The 17,221-nt window shown below is 45.2% G+C and overlaps 1 protein-coding gene across 1 annotated transcript in view; it reads left to right on the top strand.

The window, feature by feature from the left end:
- Window positions 1–17,221, top strand: part of pparg (peroxisome proliferator-activated receptor gamma) — a 95,923-nt gene that overhangs the window by 44,204 nt on the left and 34,498 nt on the right. The window contains 4 exon segments of the mRNA XM_056273873.1: window positions 2,596–2,715; window positions 2,718–2,972; window positions 3,774–3,943; window positions 15,495–15,633. Of these exon segments, the coding sequence (XP_056129848.1) occupies window positions 2,682–2,715; window positions 2,718–2,972; window positions 3,774–3,943; window positions 15,495–15,633 (598 nt within the window). The 5' untranslated portion in view covers window positions 2,596–2,681.

Raw genomic sequence — 17,221 nt, 5'->3', positions numbered from 1 at the left:
TCTCTGTCTCTCTCTCTCTCTCTCTCTAGACAGAGCTGACACAGCCTGTCTTCTCCAGGCAGCAGGTCTCTCTCTCTCTCTGTCTCTCTCTCTCTCTCTCTGTCTCTCTCTCTTTGTGTGTCTCTCTTTGTGTGTGTCTCTCTCTCTCTCTCTCTCTCTCTCTCTGTCTCTCTCTCTTTGTGTGTCTCTCTTTGTGTGTGTCTCTCTCTCTGTCTCTCTCTCTCTCTCTCTCTGTCTCTCTCTCTTTGTGTGTCTCTCTTTGTGTGTGTCTCTCTCTCTGTCTCTCTGTCTCTCTCTCTGTCTCTCTAGACAGAGCTGACACAGCCTGTCTTCTCCAGGCAGCAGGTCTGTCTGTGTCAGCCAGTCTCTGTGGCTCGGCTGTGATCACTGAGTGTGTACACAGTTCATGTCTTTCTCAGCTTCTGGTCAGTCACGCTGGTCAGATACTCTGCCATCATGTACTGTCTGTTCAGAGCCAAGTAGCACGAAGTTTGCTTTGAGTTTTGTGATACCAGATGTCCAGTGGTTAATGTAATGTTCTTGTTCTTTAGCTGTAATGTGGTTGGGCCAGATGGTGTGAGGGCTGTCCTGATGCTTTGTGCTGTTGGCTGAGCTCAGCCTCAGGACCAGCTGGCTGAGGGACTCCTCTCTTTGTTCTCCTCTTGGTGATGGACAGCTTTGTGATGGTAGGAGTTGGGCTCACTTGCTTTTAGGTGTTGGTAGAATGTGATTGCTCTTTTTTGCATCGTTATTAACAGGGGAGACCGGCCCGGTTCTGCTCAGCATCCACTGTTGGGCCGGTTCCTGTGTACTCTGAGAATACTGTTCAAATCTCAGTGTGCAGGGTTTCCATTGGCTGTTTGTCCCATTTTACCAAGTCTTGATTTACAAGGGCTCTCTCTCTCCCTCTCTCTCCCTCTCTCTCTCCCTCTCTCTCTCTCTCTCTCTCTCTCTCTCTCTCTCTCTCTCTCTCTCTCTCTGTCTCTCTGTCTCTCTGTCTCTCTGTCTCTCTCTCTCTCTCTCTCTCTCTCTCTCTCTCTCTCTCTCTCTCTCTCTCTCTCTCTCTCTCTCTCTGTCTCTCTCTCTCTCTCTCTCTCTCTCTCTCTGTGTCTCTCTGTCCTCTCTCTCTCTCTCTCTCTCTCTCTGTGTCTCTGTGTGTGTGTGTGTCTCTCTCTCTCTCTCTCTCTCTCTCTCTCTCTCTCTGTGTCTCTCTCTCTCTCTCTCTCTCTGTCTCTGTCTCTCTCTCTCTGTCTCTCTCTCTCTCTCTCTCTCTGTCTCTCTCTCTTTGTCTGTAAAATAAAAGTAATAAATAATAAAAAAGTAATAGCAATAAGTAGTCAAAGTAATAAAAAATGTAAATAATTTTTAAAAATTCAAATTCTCTCTCTCTCTCCTCTCTCTCTCTCTCTCTCTCTCTCTCTCTCTAGAGGGGATAACCAAGGAAGTGTGTGTGTGTGTGTGTGTGTGTTGTGTGTGTGTGTGTGTGTGTGTTTGTGTGTGTGTGTGTGTGTGTACATGTGCATTTGCAAACTGATCGTTGCTTCCTCCATCTCTACCAAAATACACATTTAGCACCAACCCAAACACTGGTTCATAAATAAAACCAGGTCCCGTCCCGCGGCGGCACGGCATGTTCCATCCTGAAAGCCGGCCAGACAGCCAGAGACTCAAACAATCCTGTTATCTGCGTCAAAACACCCTCATCCACCCGCCGCTGTTTGGGTGCCGTTCAGCCGTGATTGACAAACCAGAGTTCAGCTTGTCCTCCCTCCCTCCGCCCACAGATAACAGCGGGGAGGAGCGGTGGAACTCCTCTGGCCTGCCTCTGTGTGTGTGTGTGTGTGTGTGTGTGTGTGTGTGTGTGTGTGTGTGTGTGTGTGTGTGTGTGTGTGTGTCAGAGGTGGAGTGACTACCGAAAGCTCCTACTGAAGTAAAAGTACTGCTACTTTGCTGGTCAGTTACAAGTATAAGTATTGATCAAACAACTGGCTGAAGTAAGACTAAATGAGTTTCTTGGGGAAAAACTACTGTAATTACTTTGTGAACAATTACTTGTGTTCTTGTCGTGTCTACAAAGTAAACATGTGAAATATCCTTTAGCTTACAGCCCATGTCATTAGAAACCACCAAGACAACCACACTGGATGAACAAAGCATATTTGTTTAAGCTGAAATACCCCGTGTCCTTATCACTTCAGACTTATCCGTGGTGATTCTTAATTTAGACCTTTCTTTTACTCGTAATGTTTGGTTTATTGACCTGGAACTAGTGACGTAGAATACACCATCATCAGTCAACTCAAAGTGGAAGTGCTATGATTTTATTTTACTCAAGAGTACCATTCAAGTACTATGAGGAGAGTAGCTGTAATTTATTACTTTCCACCTCCGCTGTGTGTGTGCGTGTGTGTGTGTGTGTGTGTGTGTGTGTGTGTGTGTGTGTGTGTGTGTGTGTGATGTGCTGCTGTGCACATATTCGAGTCATCCCCATCCCTTTTCTTTTGCTTTCCCTCCCTTTATCTCCTCCTTCCTCTCTCTCTCGCTCTTTTCCTATCTCTTTGTGCAAGGCTTTTACTTCTATTTTCCTCTTTGAAGGTCACATCCATTTTGCGGAGGACGTTGCATCGGCTAAAGTGTCTCCTCCTCCTCCTCTTCCTGCCATCTCTCTCTCCACCGTCAACATGGTGGACATGCAGCCGCTGCTGTCATGGCCGGTGGTTTCAGCCTGTGTGCCGTTGACCTCCCTGAGCTGGACATGAAGCCATACTCCACCGTAGACTACGCTACCATCTCCTCCTCCTCCACCTCCTCCCCGTCCTCCTCCCTCTCTCCCTCCCTCCCTTCTTCGATCTCCTCTGGCTGTGGTGGCGAAGGCATGACCTTTGACCCGAGTCCGCCGCAGAGCGAGGACCATCTGGTCAACATGGACTATGCTGGCGTACACGGCTACACCACGGAGCTGGACATGCACAGTAAGTAAAACAACCAACAACAGACGTCTGGATGTTCCAACTTTATGCTTTGAGAAGCAACATGCAAATGTTTCTAGTCGGCAATTGGATTAAATTACATTTCCAATTAATATATACACACTATCAGAATAATAGTTTCAACTGAAACAGTTTACAGTTTATCAAGTAAACTAGTTTAAAAACATATTTTTTAAAAACTTGCTGTACTTTGAAACTGAAAGGGTTTTATATTCCACAATGTGTCATGGATTCTATGTTTTTGGACTCTAGCTAAATCAACCGAGGAATTAAGTACATTTTTACGTGTCTTTATAGATAAAAAATTTAAGCTGAATACAAGAGTGAGCTCAGCCATGCCATACAGTAAAAGTAAATGAGTGTTTCTGCCGATGGACGCATCGCTGAAGTGAGACATGATCAGCAGAGATGGGAAGGCAGAAACAGGATGTGGTGGCTAAGCATTAGCGCTCACCTCCCTCAGCACGTATCCAGCTAAATGTAGCCCACTTTTACACCACACTGTTTAATTCATAACTACATAAAAATAAATCTTTTTTTTAAGTTAATTAATTAAATGTTAGTTAATTAAACAGTTTGTTCTAACAGTGGACTGCATTTAGCTGGACATATTCAGGGCTAAATGAGTGCTAACGCTAAGCCGCCATGTTAAAATCCGGTGTGGTGCTCGGTGGGATGATAGGCAGGATTCACAGACATTTGTTTTTGTTGCCATCTTGTTATGAAACTTGAACTTTGCATCTGTCTGCCGGGCTTTCTGCCCTGCGGTTTTGTCTCTTTCAGATTCTATCAAGCTGGAGCCAGAGTCTCCTCCTCAGTTCTCAGAAAACCTCCTGTTCTCCAAACTCCATGAAGACGCCTCCTCGTCAGCCTCCCTCAGCATCGAGTGTCGCGTCTGTGGAGACAAAGCCTCCGGATTTCATTATGGAGTCCACGCCTGTGAGGGCTGCAAAGTAAGACTGCAAGACAGGCAGTGGTGGGTGTGTGTGTGTGTGTGTGTGTGTGTGTGTGTGTGTACTATATTTGACAGCTGATGATTACTTATGGCATGAAACAGGCTTGTACTGTCTCATAAAGAATTTACTTGACTCACTGGATTATTTTGCTCCTTATTTGTTGAGCATTTTCCCTACCATTGAGTGTTTTTTGAACAAAGTTTTATATATATATATATATATATATATATATATGAAGATAGATAGATAGTAGATATAATCCAGTGATTCAAGTAAATATATATATATATATATATATATATATATATGTGTGTGTGTGTGTGTGTGTTTTAAAGAAAGGCCTAGAATGTAGCCTAACAAGTAGAATAGGAAGGCATGTTTGTGCTTGTGTGAGTGTCCAGAGTGAATGCAGTACAATATATATACTGTATAAATGTCAAGTCAAGTCGATTTTATTTGTATAGCCAAATATCACAGATTACAAATTTGCCTCAAGGGGCTTTACAGCAACACAAGAGTATGTAAGCAAAGTGTTCATTTTTAAAATGCCCTCCGAAGAATGAGGAAGGAATATAAATACAAAGACGTACTGACCATAGTGTGTGAGAGCTTTACACAGTACAGATGAAGGGGTCATCTTATAAAAAGGAATTTTAAAGCACCCATCCCTACAGACGCCTAACCTAGTCATACTACTCATCTCATCTCATCATCAGCCGCTTCTCCGGGGTTGGGTCGCGGTGGCAACAAGCCAAGTAGGGCACTACAGACATCCCTCACCCCAGCAATGCCGTCCAGCTCCTCCTGGGGGATACCAAGGCATTCCCGGGCCAGATTGGACATGTAGTCCCTCCAGCGAGTTCTGGGTGTACCCCGGGGTCTCCTCCCAGTTGGACGTGCCCAGAAAACCTACAAAGGAAGGTGCCCAGGAGGCATCCTAATCAGATGCCCAAACCACTTCAACTGGCTCCTTTCGACATAAAGGAGCAGTGGCTCTACTCCGAGCTCCCTCTGGATGTTCAAGCTCCTCACCCTATTTCTAAGACTGAGCCCAGACACCCTACGGAGGAAACTTATTTCAGCCGCTTGTATCCGCGATCTCACCCTTTCGGTCACTACCCAAAGTTCATGACCATAGGTGAGGTTTTGAACAAAGATTGACTGGTAAATTGAGAGCTTTGCCTTCTGGCTCAGCTCCCTCTTCACCACAACGGTCCAGTACAGCGTCTGCATTACTGCTGATGCTGCACCAATCCACCTGTCAATCTCCTGCTCCATCCTACCCTCACTCGTGAACAAGACCCTGAGATACTTGAACTCCTTCACTTGAGGCAACAATTCATCCCCAACCCGGAGAGAGCAATCCACAGATTTCTGGTAGAGAACCAAGGCCTCAGATTTGGAGGTGCTGACTGTCATCCCGGCCATTTCACACTCAGCTGCAAACCGCCCCAGTGCGCGCCGGAGGTTGCATTCGGATGAAGCCAGCAAAACCATATCATCTGCGAAGAGCAGAGATGCTATTCTGAGGTTCCCAAAATGGACACACTCCTCACCTTGGCTGTGCCTTGAGATCCTGTCCATGAATTTTCTGATTTTTTTTTTTTAAACAGAATCAGAGACAAGGGACAACCTTGGTGGAATCCAACACCCATTGAAAACATGTTTGACTTTGCGCCGAGAATACGGACACAGCTCTCACTTTGCTTATACAAGGACCTCTGCCCTGGTACTCCATACTCCTGCAGTACCCCCCACAGAGTGCCCCGGGATACACAGTCATAAGCCTTCTCCAAGTCCACAAAACACATGTAGACTGGTTGGTCAAACTCCCATGCCTCCCTCAGCACTTCTGCAAGGGCAAAGAGTTGGTCCATTGTTCCACAGCCTGGATGGAATCCGCATTGTTCTTCCTGGGTCCAAGGTTCAACAATAGGTTGGAGCTTCCTTTCCAGCACCCTAGAGTAGACTTTCCCAGGGAGGCTGAGCACTGTGAGGCCCAGATAATTGGAGCACACCCCCCGGTCCCCTTTTTTTTCACAGATACTGTCCCCGACCTCCACGCAACACTGAAGAGGCATGTCAGCCAAGACAGCCCAACAATGTCCAGAGCCTTCAGCATGTCAGGGCGAATCTCATCCACACCAAGTACCTTACCACCGAGGAGCTTCTTAACTACCACAGAGACCTCTGCAAGGGATATGGGTGGGGCTTCCCTCAAGTCTTCAGACTCTACCTCCTCCAGTGAGGATGTGTTAGCCGGGTTCAGGAGCTCCTCAAAGTGTTCTATCCACTGCCCAACAACATCCCCAGTCCGGGTCAGCTTCCCCTTTCTGAGTCGCCGGATGGTTTGCCAGAACTTCCTTGGGGCCAACCGAAAGTCCTCTTCCATAGCCTCACCGAACTCCTCTCACACCCAAGTTTTTGCTTCTGCGACTGCCGAAGGCGCAGCCCTTCTGGCCTCCTGGTACCTGTCTGCTGCTTCAGGAGATCCCTGGGCCAACCAGGCCCGAAAGACCTCCTTCTTAAGTCTGACGGCTTCCCTCACCATCAGTGTCCACCAGCGGGTTCTTAGGTTGCCACCTCAACAGGCGCCGATGACCAGAGGTGTAAAAACCCGATCCAGAAAGTAAAAAGCCTAACTGTGTCTTTACTCCATCCATGTATTAAACCAGCTGATTTGGGAAACTACTCAGTGCAATCTGATGGTTTAGTACATGGGTGGAATAAAGACACAGTTAGGGTTTTTACTTTCTGGACTGGGTTTTTACACCTCTGCTGATGACCTTATGACCACAGCTCCTACCTGCCGCATCTGCGATAGAGGCTTTGAACATGGCCCACCCAGACTCCATGTCCCCAGCCTCCCTTAGGATACCCGAGAACTTCTTCTGGAGGTGGGACTTGAAGACTTCACAGACAGGGACCTCCGCCTGACGTTCCCAGTTCACCCTCACTACACGTTTGTGTTTGCCAGGTCTGTCCGGAAGCCTTCCCTGCCATCTGATCCAACTCACCACCAGGTAGTGATCAGTTGACAGCTCTGCTCCTGTCTTCACCCGAGTGTCCAAAACATACGGCCGCAGATCTGATGATACGATCACAAAGTCTATCATTGATCTTCGGCCTAAGGTGTTCTGGTACCAAGTACACGTATGAACTAACTTATGTTCAAACATGGGCCATGGCCAATGCATGACTCGCACTGAAATCCAATAATAAGGCATTGCTTGGATTCCAATCGGGGGAGGCCGTTCCCTCCAATCATGCCCCACCAGGTTTCTCTGTCATTGCCCACGTGAGCGTTGAAGTCTTCCAGCAGAACTATAGAGTTCTCAGGCAGAACCTTATCCAGGACACCACCCAGAGACTCCAAGAAGGTCGGCTACTCTGAACTGCTATTCAGTGCATAAGCTCACTCAACAGTCAGAGCCTCCCCCCAGTGACTCGCAGTCATATAGAGGCGACCCCCTCATTCCCTGGGGAGAACGCCAACATGGTGGCACTCAACTGGGGCCTTGTGAGTATCCCTACACCCGCCCGGCGCCTGTCACCTTGGCCAACTCCGAAAAAGAGTCAAGCCCCTCTCCAGGAATTTGGTACCAGAGCTCATGCTATGTTTGGAGGTGAGCCCAACTATATCTAGTTGGTACCACTCCACCTCCCATGCCAGCTCAGGCTCCTTGACTGCCAGAGAAGTGACATTCCATGTTCCGAGGACAAGTCTGCGATGCTGGAAGTCGGTACGCCACGGTCCCCGCCTTTGCCTGCCGCCCAGCCTGCATTGCACCCTACCACCCTACCTATCCTATTACTCGGTATTCATAAATGTTGTTATAAATATATTTACATTTCAGCCATTGTATTATAGGAATGTATGTTAAATGTATTTAACAGAAAGAGAGACAGATGGACAGATATGTGTTTTCTCTCCGAGGACAAATGTGCACCAACACAACTCTCTTCTTTTCTGATGAGGAACAAGAGCTGAGAGAAGATGCAGACGGTCGCTGACACCACAGACATTAATGTGGTCTGCTCAGTTCAGCTGCACAATGGAAATTAAATTAGCTGCAGCCTTCAAGTGCTAATACAGGATCCAGTAGATTGACAGGGACATAAGCAACAGTGGCTTTGCTGAAAGCATCAATAGGTGGATGCAACAATTTCTAAAAATACACAACCAGTCAAAGGCAAAAGGTCTTAAAAGACGCTCTCTTCCTCCTTTCAATGTCTTTTCTTAAACTGTCTGGGACCTGAGGTAGTCAAGTCAGCAGACTCACACTGAACTCTGGTCAGTCAATCAATCAATCAATCAAACATTATAAGCCATAATTTTTACATAAAAATGCAAAGTACTACATAAGATCACTAAAAATGCAGTATATCGTACAGTTTACATAGAATAGGATGTAGTGTGGAAGAAGAAAGCATGTGTGTGTGTGTAGAAGATGATCAGAAACCCTGATCTGGCTGGCTGGCTGGCTGGCTGGCTGTGTGTGTGTGTGTGTGTGTGTGTGTGTGCGCGCGCGCGCGTGCGTGCGTGCCCGTGAGCATTTATGTGAGTGTGTAAATGTGTGCTTATGTATTTGTGTATGAGTGTGCATGTCACAGTGTTGGAGAAATCCTGCCGCCCTCACTTAGAGACCTTTTTCATTGACTGTAAACCATTCTATTCACTGCATGAATTTTCATCATTTATTCTGGTCGGTGTCTATATCCCATCCCAGGCCTGTTAAAGATGCATTAAAACACCTGGCTGATCCAAGTTACAAACATGGAGCGTAAATATCCAGACTCCTTATTCATTATCTTTGGGGATTTTAACAGAGCAAACCTCAGCCACGAACTGCCAAAATACAGACAGCATGTTAAATGTCCCACCAGAGACAAAAACACTGGATCATTACTACACAATATTAAAGGATGCCTATCGCTCTGTCCCCTGTGCAGCCCTGGGCCTCTCTGATTACTATCTGATTCATCTCAACCCAACACACCGAAGATAAAATCTGCAAAGCCAGTGGTTAAAACTGTGAGGAAATGGACCAGTGAGTCAAAACTGGAGCTCCAGGCCTGGCTCGACTGCACTGACTGGTGTGTTTTTGAGGCTGCATCTACATATCTGGATGAACTTACTGACACTGTGAAGTCTTACATCAACTTTTGTGAGGACATGTGTGTGCCCACCAAAACCTTCTGTACCTTTAACAACAATACGCCCTGGTTCTCAGCTAAACTGTGGCAGCTTCATCAGGCCAAAGAAGAAGCCTACAGGAGTGGCGATAGGATCCGGTACAACAAAGCCAGAAATACACTCACAAAGGAGATCAGAGTGGCAAAAAGGGGCCACTCTGAAAAGTTGAAAACAGGTTTTCTGCCAACGACCCATCATCAGACTAGAGCGGTTTTAAAGACATTACCAACTACAGGAGACCGTCCTCCCCACACTGCAGGGAACCATCAACTGATGACCTAAACGGGTTTTACTGCAGGTTTGAAAAGCAAACTTTCACTCCCCTCACTCTCTCTGGCCACAACACACAACCAACTACACCTCCTACCAGCCACTCTCCCCTCCCCACCGAACCCTCACCTGCACTCAGTATCTGTGTTGTGGACATGTGCCAGCTCTCCCAGAGACAGAAGGACCAGGAAGGCACCAGGCCTGGATGGCGTGTCACCCTCCTGTCTTAAAGTCTGTGCTGACCAGCTGGCCCCCATTTTCACACTGATCTTCAACAGATCACTGGAGCTATGTGAAGTCCCCTCCTGCTTCAAGTGCTCTACTATCATCCTGGTCCCTAAGAAACCCCATATTACAGGATTAAATGACTACAGGCCCGTTGCCCTAATGTCTGTGCTCATGAAATCCTTCAAGAGACTGGTGTTGGCCCACCTGAAGGAAATCACAGGCCCCCTGCTCAACCCTCTGCAGTTTGCCTACCGAGCAAACGGGTCAGTAGATTATGCAGTTAACATGGGATTTCACCACATCGTCCAACACCTCAACTCTCCAGGGACATATGCAAGGGTCCTGTTTGTGGACTTAAGCTCAGTGTTCAACACCATCATCCCAGATATCCTCCACTCCAAACTCACCCAGCTCACTGTACCAGCCCCCGTCTGCCAGTGGATTAAAAACTTCCTGACAGACAAGAGGCAGCTGGTGAGGCTGGGGAAAATCACATCCAGCACCCGGACAATCAGTACTGGCATCCCCCAGGGATGTGTGCTCTCCCCTCTACTCTTGTCCCTCAACACAAATAACTGCACCTCAGGTGACCCATCTGTTAAACTCTTGAAGTTTGCGAATGACACAACCATCACTGGCCTTATCCAGGATGGTGACGAGTCTGCATATAGATGGTAGATTGATCAGCTGGCCCTCTGTTTCGGCCATAACAACCTGGAGCTGAACACACTCAAAACTGGAGAGATGACAGTGGATTTCAGGAGGAGTCCACCAACACCCCCCCGCCAACTCACCATACTCAACAGCACAGTGTCTGTGGTGAAAACCTACAGATTTCTGGGTTCTACAATCTCCAGGGACCTAAGGTGGGCATCCAACATAGACACAATCGTCAAAAAGGCCCAGCAGAGGATGTACTTTCTCTGCCAGCTCAAGAAATTCAACCTGCCTCAGGAACTGCTGATTCAGTTCTACACTGCAGTAATCCAGTCTGTCCTCAGCACATCCATCACTGTCTGGCTTGGTTCGGCCACCAAATAGGACAGGGACAGACTACAACAGACAGTTAGGTCTGCAGAGAAAATCATTGGTGTCAACCTGCCCTCCATTCAGGACTTATACACCTCCAGAGTCAGGAAACAGGCAGGCAACATCACTACAGACCCATCACACCCTAGTCACAACCTGTTCCAACTCCTCCCCTCTGGCAGGCGCTACAGAGCACTGTACCCCAAAACACCCAGATATAAAAACAGTTTCTTTCCGTGGGCTGTCATTAAAATGAACACTGTCAATAAATCCAACTATTCAATTCAGTTCAGTTCAATTCAATTCAATTCAATTTATTGTCATTAAAAACAATGTGCAGGCACATGTTAAAATGAATTGAGGGCTGTGGCTTCACCAAACAGTGCAAGACAGACACAGACAAACACAGCAACCATGTTGTATATACTATACTGTACATGTTGTATATACTGTACTGTACATTGTACGTATACTGGTACACTCTGTCATGTCCATCTACCTCAGGCATGTATTTAAGTAACCTGCTAACATCTATTTCAGCATCTCCGATATATTCTCTGCACCATTGCACCTTATCACCTCTTATTTCACCTGTATAAGTCCGTCCTTATGTATACATGTGAAGATTGTTGTGGTATAGTGTTGTTCTATTTTAAGTACACTGAGAGAGTCACCAAACCAGAGTCACATTCCATGTATGTGCAAACCTACATGACTAATAAACATGATTCTGATTCTGATGTGTGTGTATGAGTGTGTATTTGATTGTACATGTGAGTGTGTAGGTGTGTGTATGTGAGTGTATATCTAATTATATATGTGGTTGTATGTGTGTGCGTGCAAGTCTATGTGAGTGTGTATGTATGAGTATTTGTGTATGTGTGTTTATTTGTGTGTGTGTGTTTTGGTGGTCAGTGTGGGGCTGCATATAGACGGGTTATAGTAAACCTGAGAGACGGGGGACCTGGTATAAAGACTTGTTGGTGACATACACTGTTTTTATCTGCATGGAGAAACGTGTAACTCTTTTCTTCTGTCATCTTTACATCCGTCACCTCAACCACAAACCCATGAGACGTTTTCATGTTGCTCAGGCTTGTACAGATATACAGCCGGGCTTTAGTCTCTGAGTTTCAGTCTCTGAAGGGTATAAATAGGAGAGCGGGTAACGACTGAGTTTCTCTGTGACATAAAGCCATGCGATGGAATGAGATATAAATGGTGGTGCTGCACTTTAAGTGATCTAGACATGAAAGTTAAAGCAGCGTTACTCCGTAGTTTCATCAGCAGATTTATACAGCAAAGTGATTAAAAAAAAGACTCTTCAATCCAGCAATCAATTAATAGGTCTTGTCTGCCTGCCTGCCTGCCTGCCTGCCATTGTGGTAGATATAGTATGTGCGTCGATGTCCAGTTGTGGATGTGTTATGTAATAGATGAGAATGGATGTGTGGTTTTATTTTAATCTCCTCGTTGTTTCTCTGGGGGATGCAGTTTGATTGAGTCTGGTTTCATGTGGGTCCGTTACAGCTGCAGGTCCAACGCTCATTGTTTGGCGGAGCACTCGGGGGAGCAGGAAAACTCACAAAACATTCTTTATTTAGGTGGAGTCTCTGCCTCCTTTAACTTCCTTCTTCTTAAAATAACCATTCATTAAAAAACAAACAGAAAATCCGTGACAAAGAAAACACAGAGGTTAATCCACACCAGCCTCCTCCCAGCGCCACTTTTGTTTTTTACCGTTATGGATGTCTGTTTCCAGCTGCTCCAATTCACACTTTCTGTCTGTGAATTTCAAACCTTCTATTTTTCATTTTTGTTGTTTCTTTGTTTGGTTTTTCTTTCTTTCTTTCTTTCTTTTTTTTTTTTGTTGGATATTTTCTTTCTACTTCAAAAATTGGTGTGGGAAATTTTTACATTTGGTCATGGGGAAATGACTGCCAGTATCAATTTATTGTCTCAAACTATACCAGCACTAACACTAACTAGTGTGCTATTTTATATTTCAGATTAGATCATACTGATAACCCTATAATATTTCTAATCTCTTGGTTTCACATAAACACATTTCAAAACAGTTGGTGAACTGGAACCAGAAATCCCATTCATTTAACACGGGAAAAGGTAATGGAACTGGTAGTAATTAATGGACGTAATCAGAAAATGATGACAACACTTAATTGTCTGTCATAAAGTTGTGTGTGTACTCTGACCAGACATGGTTAGTAAACATGGCGTTCCACTTCATCTTCCTGCACGTGGACTCTGCAGGAACCTATGCCAGGATTCTTTCTGTGGATTTCAGCTCCGCCTTCAACACCATCATCCCGGATCTGCTGCAGCACAAGCTCTCCCAGCTCTATGTGCCTGTCTCCACCTGTAGGTGGATCGCTGACTTCCTATCTGACAGGAGGCCGCACGTGAAGCTAGGGAAACAGGTCTCTGACTTCTGATTCATCAGCACCGATTCCCCTCAAGGCTGTATGCTTTCCCCTCTACTCTTCTCCCTGTATACAAACAGGTGCACATCTAGTCACCAGCCAGTCAAGTTCCTGAAGTTTGCTGATGACACCACCCTCACTGGGCTCATCTCTGGTGGGGATGAGTCCGCCTACAGGTGTGAGATTGGCCATCTGGTATCCTGGTGCGGCCGAAACAACTTGGAGCTCAACGCTGTAAAGACACTGGAGATGGTCATGAACATTAGAAATAACCTAGCTCCACCTGGCCCCATCACCCTGTTTGGCTCCCCAGTCAACACTATGGAATTCTTCCGCGTCCTGGCCACCGTCATCACCCAGGACCGAGAGTGGGTGCTAAACATCAGCTCCCTCACCAAGAAGACACAGTAGATGATGTACTTCCTGCAGCAGTTGAAGAAGTTCCACTTGCCAAAGCCAGTGATGGTGCATTTTTACACCGCCATCATTGAGTCCACCCTTACCTCCTCCATCACTGTCTGGTACATTGCTGCTACTGCCAAGGACAAGGGCAGACTGCAGCGTATCATTCGCTCTGCTGAGAGGATGATTGGTTGCAACCTACCATCCCTCCAGGACCTGTACGCCTCCCGGACACTGAGGCGAGCAGGTAAGCTCATGGTCGACCCTTCCCACCCAGGCCATGGTCTCTTCCAAACACTCCACTCTGGCAAGAGGTTAAGGTCTATACAAACCAGAACCTCATGCCATAAGAACAGCTTCTTCGCCACAGCAGTAGGCCTTTCCAACAAGCCCCCAGACACCCACAGATACTGACACTGCCCCCCACCCACCCCCTTTGCCCTCCCTCCACACCACAACAAGACATACACCTATACACATGCACACACACTCGCATGCACAAAAAGTGCAATATATCTATCTGCCCTACTGTGCCCTCTGTGCATGGACACTGCATAAACCCCACACTACCCTGTAAATACCTCTTACTCTACAAATAACTTATTATTCTGTAAGTAACATTTTTAAAATTCTCATTCAGCATTTTGTAAATAGAGTACTTGCCATATACCCAGTGTTTTCCACATTATTGCACCTTATTTTTGCCTATTTTTATTTATTGTTTTATTTTGTCTTGTATATGTCTTATTATATTTTGTTATTTTTATGAATTTTACCTTACTGTTTGCTGTTAGTTTTTCCTTCATGTACCAACATACCAAGGCAAATTCCTTATATGTTCTTGAACTACTTGGCAATAAATATGATTCTATTCTGTTCTATTCTATTCTGTTGTGTTCTATTCTGTTCTATTCTGTTGTGTTCTATTCTATTCGTAGTAATTTTAGGAATCCACAGGCGTGGATAAAGCTGTGTCAGGGAGTGTAAGTGTTGGGAGTTGTTTGTATAGATAAGAATACGTGTAATGTCTCTTTCATACTGAGGTCATGAGCGCCAACGGACAGATATAGCCCGAAACAGAAGTTGATACCAAATAAAGCTGAAGGTATTGTTTCTTTTGCTAAAGTGAAAATAAGATGAGATTCTCTTTTAATTATAACATAAAACTTTTTTTCTTGGACACATTTGAGCACATGACGAAGAGTTTTTTTATCTTCATATGAATGTAATTTATCTGTTCAAAATCCTCTTGCCTCTCAGCAGGAATTTAAACCTCGATTCCTCTCTTTACTTAATGTTGAATTTACATTGGCTTTACAGTGACTTTACATTGACTTTATAGTGACTTTACATTGACTTTACATGGACGTCATAGTGACTTTACATGGACTTAACATTCACTTTACATTGACTTTATAGTGGCTTGACACTGACTTTACATTGACTTTATAGTGACTTTACATGGACTTTACATTGACTTTATAGTGGCTTGACACTGACTTTACATTGACTTTGTAGTGACTTTACATGGACTTTACATTGACTTTATAGTGGCTTGACACTGACTTTACATTGACTTTGTAGTGACTTTACATTGACTCCAGAAGAGCAAAGGGGAGACGTAAGATTCAGCAGCCTCGTGTGGCGTAATGTTTTGATACAGCACCTTTGTCATTAAAATTGATTGAATTATATTTTTTTCAGTTACGCTAATGGAACATCTGACTTCTCAAACTGTTATTTCTAGTCAACAATAAGAAATAATTACGCTCCCAACTCCAGATCCTAAACAGTAGATGAACAAGGATGGCTGCAAGGAGACTTAATTAAAAGCTGTAACCCCAAGATGTAACGCAGAAGATATAAAAGTATAAATAGGTTTAAGATTTAAAGTTTTAATATTTTAATTTCATGTTTTGTTAAGAATAGGATGTTGTTGTGAGTTTCTCCTGTAGTCTAAATTTGATCTTATTCTTCTCAGGGATTTTTCAGACGGACAATCCGGTTAAAGTTGGTGTACGACCACTGTGACCTCCACTGTCGAGTTCATAAGAAGTCCCGTAACAAATGTCAATACTGTCGCTTCCAGAAGTGCCTGATGGTGGGCATGTCACACAACGGTAGGAGCTGAATAACACACACACACACACACACACATTATTTTTACTCTTTCCTATTCTATGTACACTTTTGTCTATTTTGTTATTCTATATGGATCTATCTACATTTTATATATATATATACAGTGCATCCGGAAAGTATTCACACCCCTTCACTTTGCCCACATTTTGTTATGTTACAGCCTTATTCCAAAATGGATTAAATTCCTTTTTTTCTCATCAATCTACACACAATACCCCATAATGACAAAGTGAAAAAAGTTTTGTAGAAATGTTTGCAAATTTATTAAAAATAAAAAACTGAAATATTGCATGTACATAAGTATTCACACCGTTTGCTATGACACTCAAAACTGAGCTCAGGTTCATCCTGTTTCCACTGATCATCCTTGAGATGTTTCTACATCTTGATTGGAGTCCACTCGTCGTAAATTCAACTGATCGGACATGATTTGGAAAGGCACACACCTGTCTATATAAGGTCCCACTGTTGACAGTGCATGTCAGAGCAGAAACAAGCCATGAAGTCAAAGGAATTGTCTGTGGACCTCCGAGACAGGATTGTATTGAGGCACAGATCTGGGGAAGGGTACAAAAAAATCTCTGCAGCTTTGAAGATCCCGAAGAGCACATTGGTCTCCATCATTCGTAAATGGAAGAAATTTGGATCCACCAGGACTCTTCCTAGAGCTGGCCGCCCAGCCAAACTGAGCAATCGGGGGAGAAGGGCCTTGGTCAGGGAGGTGACCAAGAACCCGATGGTCACTCTGACAGAGCTCCAGCGTTCCTCTGTGGAGATGGGAGAACCTTCCAGAAGGACAACCATCTCTGCAGCACTCCACCAATCAGGGCTTTATGGTAGAGTGGCCAGACGGAAGCCTCTGCTTAGTAAAAGGCACATGACAGCCCGCTTGGAGTTTGCCAGAAAGCACCTAAAGGACTCTCAGACCATGAGAAACAAGATTCTCTGGTCTGGTGAAACCAAGATTGAACTCTTTGGCCTGAATGCCAAACATCACGTCTGGAGGAAGCCAGGCACCTCTCATCATCTTGCTAATACCATCCCTACAGTGAAGCATGGTGGTGGCAGCATCATGCTGTGGGGATGTTTTTCAGCGGCAGGAACTGGGAGACTAGTCAGGATCGAGGGACAGATGAATGGAGCAAAGTACAGAGAGATCCTTGATGAAAACCTTCTCCAGAGCGCTCAGGACCTCAGACTGGGGCGAAGGTTTACCTTTCAACACGACAACGACCCCAAGCACACAGCCAAGACAACGAAGGAGTGGCTTCGGGACAAGTCTGTGAATGTCCTTGAGTGGCCCAGCCAGAGCCCAGACTTGAACCCCATTGAACATCTCTGGAAAGACCTGAAAATAGCTGTGCAGCGACGGTCCCCATCTAACCTCACAGAGCTGGAGAGGATCTGCAGAGAAGAATGGGAGAAATACCCCAAATATAGGTGTACCAAGCTTGTAGCTTCATACCCAAGAAGACTTGAGGCTGTAATCACTGCCAAGGGTGCCTCACCCAAGTACTGAGTAAAGGGTGTGAATACTTATGTACATGCAATATTTCAGTTTTTTGT

Source organism: Lampris incognitus, chromosome 2, assembly GCF_029633865.1.
Source record: "Lampris incognitus isolate fLamInc1 chromosome 2, fLamInc1.hap2, whole genome shotgun sequence".
NCBI lineage: Eukaryota > Metazoa > Chordata > Actinopteri > Lampriformes > Lampridae > Lampris > Lampris incognitus.
The sequence above is the reverse complement of the archived record's forward strand: the minus strand, read 5'-3'. Positions and strand labels throughout refer to the sequence as shown.